We start from the raw sequence: 5,533 nt of genomic DNA on the forward strand, positions 1-5,533 counted from the left end.
CCTGATCTATATAGTGAGTTCCAGGCCAGTTGAGGGTACAGGGAGACCCTGTCTCAAGAAAAAAAGTACTGTCTTAGGGCTGGAGAGATGGTTCAGAGGTTAGGAGCATTTGTTGCTGATGCAGTGTCCTAGCACCTAGATGGCAGATCAAACCCATCTCTAACCCTGGTTCCAGGGGATTAGACTCCCTCTTCTGGCCTCTGTGTGTATTGAAGGCATGTATTGAAGGCATATACCTAAATGTAGGCAAATGTTCATATTCATAAAATAAAAATAAAAAAATAATTTTAATAAAAACACTGTCTTTGCAGTAAAATTCTATATACCAGGCCATTCTTCTCTTTGTTTTCCATCATCTCGCTTCTCATAACTAATTCATTGTCATCTTTCTAAGCCAGTTTCTTTTGGGAAGCTTTTGCTAACCAACAGCCCTCACGACCAGATATCCAGAAATTTGTTGTTATCCAGATATTGGTTTTTCTCATGCTGTGCAGGCTTCTGCTATGTTTTTCTTTTTTAACCTCCCCATTTTGTGAATATGCGTGTGTCCTTTAGACTGTCCTTTGAGAACACAGTCTGCATTTAACAATACTGAGTCTGTATCCCCAGACTCAGGCAATGCTTTATGTATATTAAGCATTCAGTCACTATTTATAATGTAAACAAATGAAAGCATGGCAATTGAGATGATTTAGCAAGAAATGATATGTATTCTCTCATCTGAGTAAAACACAAAAGAAAAAGAAATCAGAAAGCCATTCTTTAGGATGTTGCAGTGCCCTTCTCTAGCTGATGAGGTATATCTTCTGAAACACTGTGAATATGGGATTAGAGAGATGGCTCACTGGTTAAGAGCCCTGGTTGCTTTTGCAGAGGACCTGGGTTTGGTTCTCCACACCCACATGGCAGCTAAGAACCATCCACAATCCAGTTCCAGGGGATCTGATGCCCTCTCCTGACATCTGTGGGCATTGCATGACATGAGTAGAGTTATATACATGCATGCAATACACTCATACAACATGAAATAAAATAAAAATAATAAATAAAATAATGAAAGTACTGTAAATATAGAGAAGGCCCAAGTACAAGATAGTGACTACCTTTTGGTTCCTAAGTAGGCAGATTAGGGACCTGTGAATTCCTTATTGTGCAGAACTATAAAGTACAGAAAATAATAACTGGTGCACAAGTAATTCTACCTAAGGACCATTTGCCCTTACTTGGAGAGTCTCTACCCTGGGGCACACGTGTGTATGGGTGGTGGTGGCAACTGTGCTCAGGATGCTTGGCTTTTAGGTACTTTACTATAGAATTGATATCAAATTAATTATTTTAAAGCCTTTTTTTACTCAGCCAGTCAAGTCCTGGCTTTTTTCCCCCCAAGCCTTCTAGTTACAGACGTCTTCCTCCCACATGTGCTGTGTCATTAACAGGCTTAAACCATGCCCATCTAAGCAAGGAACACCTTTCTTTCCCACTACTTTGTCTTTGGTCTTTGGTGTCCATCAGCAGCTCCCTTGAGCAACTGAGAATGCTTCGTAACCAGCTGCTCTGCCACCTGTGCCCCCCACATGAGGTAAGAAACTGCTTCCATGTGTCCATTAAATGAAACAAACCACAAATATTTGTCTCGAATGTTTTTATCTCTTTTCCTTCTCTTTCCTTCCTCCCCTAGTTCCTCTTCTGCCCCTTCATCAGTCAATAAACTTATTGGTAATGTTGATGCTCTGTGGATTAACATATGCCCTTTAATAAATTGGTTCTGTTAACTTTCTTCAACTACAATTACTCTACACATTTCTCCTATTGAAATGAATGTCTCGTCTTTCTTTAGAAGTGACAGGCCTTGACAAGAAATTTAGTTTTTGTACATGTAATTCCTCTTGTCTGAAATGACTAAACTCTTCTTACCCAGAAAAAATGTCTCTCCTTTCATACTCAGCTTGTGTGTTCCTTAGGAAAATAGCCTCTCTGCTACTGGGTAGTACTAAAGTACAGTGTGGCATCAAATGGTGTTTGTATGAGTACTTTATTCCAGGACAATAATTTTCCTATCTACATTCAAGGTCAGAAACTATGTATCCTACTGTCACTATTGATATAGGAAACACATTTTTACCATTTCAGAAACAAGAAAAATGTACATAGAACACAACTCTAAAATGAACAGAATAAGTATTAACATCTTTAGGAAGAGTTAAGATGTCTGTATATCCTGTAGATTTTGAAGGATGGGCTGTGGAATCTATTTGCTTTAAGTAACTGTTTCTATGGGGATAGACATTCTAAGTTCCAAACAGCACATACACATATAAACTTGTTGCCTTGAGGCTCCATGGGGCCAGTAGCTAGCACTAGGGTGGGAAGGCAGCCCCCATTCTGGCCTGTGACTTTGCCTCTCTGAGAGTAAATGATAGGCCAGCGTGGGAGGGGCAGACCAACCATCCACACAAACCAGCACCAGTCAGCCAGTCATCATCCTCTGCTCTCTGCTCACTCCTTCCTAGGCACATGCCATGCTGATTACTGTGTACTGTGTGCGGAGGGACCTCACAGAGGCAACCTTCTCCCTGCAGGTGAGCCCTGACTTTGAGCTCTGCAACTTCAGGGTCCTCTGTGAGCTTGAGTCTGGTGTGCCCGCAGGAGAGATCCAGATCACCTACAAGGAACAACTCCTCACAGATGATCACTGTTCCCTAGGCACCTATGGCCTCAAAGACGGCGATATGGTCATATTACTTCAAAAGGATAACATGGGATCTCGGCCTCCAGGAAGGATCATAAACCAGCCTCCCGTGGATTTCACTGGATTGGCCATGCCTGGAACATCAAATCCCCGGCAGCAGCAGCAGCAGCACCAGCATCACCACCACCACCACCACCGTCAGCACACACCATCAACACAGCAGGCCCATGGACTGGCCTCTGAAAAGAACACGGCCTATGCTGAAGACCTTGGCAGCGCTTCCCTGATTCGCAGCATGCTGCTTTCCAACCCTCACGATCTGTCCCTGCTGAAGGAACGGAACCCGGCTTTGGCTGAAGCTCTACTGAGTGGAAACCTTGAGACGTTTTCTCGGGTCCTGATGGAGCAACAAAGGGAACGGGAGTTGAGAGAACAAGAGATGCTTCGTCTCTATTCTTCTGACCCATTTGACCAGGAAGCTCAGGCCAGAATAGAAGAAGAGATCCGGCAGCAGAACATCGAAGACAACATGAACATAGCCATGGAAGAGGCTCCTGAGAGCTTTGGACAAGTGTCTATGCTCTACATTAACTGCAAAGTGAACGGGCACCCTTTGAAGGCTTTCGTTGACTCGGGTGCCCAGATGACCATCATGAGCCAAGCTTGTGCTGAGAGATGTAACATCATGAGGCTGGTGGACCAGCGGTGGACTGGGGTTGCTAAGGGAGTAGGCACACAGAGGATTATGGGCCGTGTTCATCTGGCTCAGATTCAAATTGAAGGTGATTTCCTTCAATGCTCTTTCTCTATCCTCGAAGATCAGCCCATGGACATCCTTCTAGGGCTAGATATGCTTAGGAGGCATCAGTGTTCCATAGATCTAAAGAAAAACGTGCTGGTAATTGGCACCACTGGTACACAGACCCACTTTCTTCCTGAGGGAGAGTTGCCCTTGTGTGGGAGGCTAGTAAGTGGGACTATACAAGAAGACTCTTCAGATAAGGAAGTATCAGGCAACATCAAGCACTCAGTTAAGGGTTTAGGATGAAAAAAGCATTGAACCAGGTTATATACAAGTCACTGAATGGAGGGAGCCAGCCTTAGGACCCAGGAAGTTGTAAGACATGAGCTCATTGGCAATGTCATCATTAAAAACATCAGTAGCAACCAACTCTGGCCTTGTGATTTCATTTTCAGATGGATAATGCTAATACTCATCAAGGTGTGAGTATGTGCAATTGTGTGTGTGTGGGGGCATTCCTTCACTCATGGATCACTGAACCTCATCCAGGAAAAGTTTGGAGCTTCAAGTTGCTTCCCAACAATATAAAGAAAGGAAAACAAGCTTCTCCTGTCAGAGAGGCATGTCCAAATCAAGCGATATATTGCAACAAAAGACAGTGCTTCAGAATCATGAGATGTCTACACAAAACAATTTCACATTAGAACTAATGGCTTTGTTTCCCTTCCATGTGTGTGCATGCGTGCATGCGTGTGTGTCTATAGACCCGAGGCTGACAAAGTTGTGTGTCTTCCTAAATTCCTTTCCATTTTATTTTTTGAGATAGTTTTTCACTCACCAATTCACCTAGACTGACATATCATATTACCTCAGAATCTGCCAGCCTCCACCTCCCCAGTGCTGGTATAACAGCCATACACTAGCATAGAACCCACCATTTTCACATGAATGTTGGAGATGGACTCAGGAGCTTCCTGACTGACTGAGCCATACTTCAATATCTCACTCCCCGTTTTTGAGACAGAGTATTATGTAACTCAGGCTGGCCTCAAACTTGCTGTACAGCTAAGGATAATTTTGAACTTCTGATTCTCCTTCCATTACCTAGAAGTAATGGTCAATTTCTGGGCTGCTGGGGATCCAATCTTGCATGCCAGTCAAGAATTTTACCATCTGATTTACACCTCAAGCCCCGATTATTTTCATATTTATAGAACTATATCAGTTTCCATAAATTTTGTTTTCTCTAGGAAAGAGATGAGAAATGGAATATCCAGCACATTCTTGAGTTGACATACTTAATGGACGTCTGTTCGGAACAGTGTGTCAGCTTTCTCCGGTTTCACAGTTCCCCACTCCCAGATTCCTCTACAGTCGAACAAAGCCTACCTACAGACTTATTTTTGATGTATTTCAAAGCAGAGGCTTGATATCCTAAAATCACTTTCTTTTCTTGCCATCGAAGAAAATGCAGTTGTAGAACAAGTTAGACATTTTAGCTTAATTCTGGTGCTGCTTGCTATGTATGATGTTGGGAATGGGGCTTATGCAAAGCCATAGTCTGGGACTCTGATATCTAGTTCAACATTTCAAGTACATTGTCTCCTTGAAAATTTCTGCTCTTACAGAGTGTATCATAACAGCACCTGACAATTTCTGAATAAGAACGTCTGTAAGGGCTTTCTCAGTTTTCTGAGTCTTTGATAACTCTACCTCTATTACTGCTGATGCTTGGAATCGGAATAACTTTGACTTCATTTCATGCCTAGGTTAAAACACCCGAGAGAAAAGTTTCAGCTGCCAGAAGCCATTAAATAAGGGTGGAAATTATTTTAGGTTAATAACTTATCAAGACTGATAGGGTCCTGGAAATATGTTTCAGCAGTTAAGAGCACTTGTGGATTTTCCAGAGGACCTGAGTTCAGTTACCAACACCTGCACTACATGACTCACAACTACGTTTAACTTCAGTTCCAGGGGGATCAGACACCCTCTTCTGTCCTCTTTGGTCACCTGCACACACGTGCGCATACTCACCCACCGAAAAGCATATATTGACATTAAAAGTTAAAAACACTTAAAGACCTGATATTAGAATAGTG

The 5,533-nt window shown here is 42.7% G+C and overlaps 1 protein-coding gene across 1 annotated transcript; it reads left to right on the forward strand.

Moving 5' to 3' along the window:
• The first annotated feature begins 2,519 nt into the window (after positions 1 to 2,519).
• Ddi1 (DNA damage inducible 1 homolog 1) lies at positions 2,520 to 3,737 on the forward strand. The gene has a single exon (XM_008830015.1). It carries the CDS (start codon positions 2,520 to 2,522, stop codon positions 3,735 to 3,737), a length of 1,218 nt encoding a protein of 405 aa, XP_008828237.1.
• Positions 3,738 to 5,533: the final 1,796 nt, after the last annotated feature.

Source organism: Nannospalax galili, unplaced genomic scaffold, assembly GCF_000622305.1.
Source record: "Nannospalax galili isolate Female #2095 unplaced genomic scaffold, S.galili_v1.0 scaffold1750, whole genome shotgun sequence".
Taxonomy (NCBI): domain Eukaryota; kingdom Metazoa; phylum Chordata; class Mammalia; order Rodentia; family Spalacidae; genus Nannospalax; species Nannospalax galili.

What these genes read in the sequence shown, in the direction of transcription:
- Ddi1 (XM_008830015.1), top strand. Translation starts at nt 2,520, where the DNA reads ATGCTGATTACTGTGTACTGTGTGCGGAGGGACCTCACAGAGGCAACC.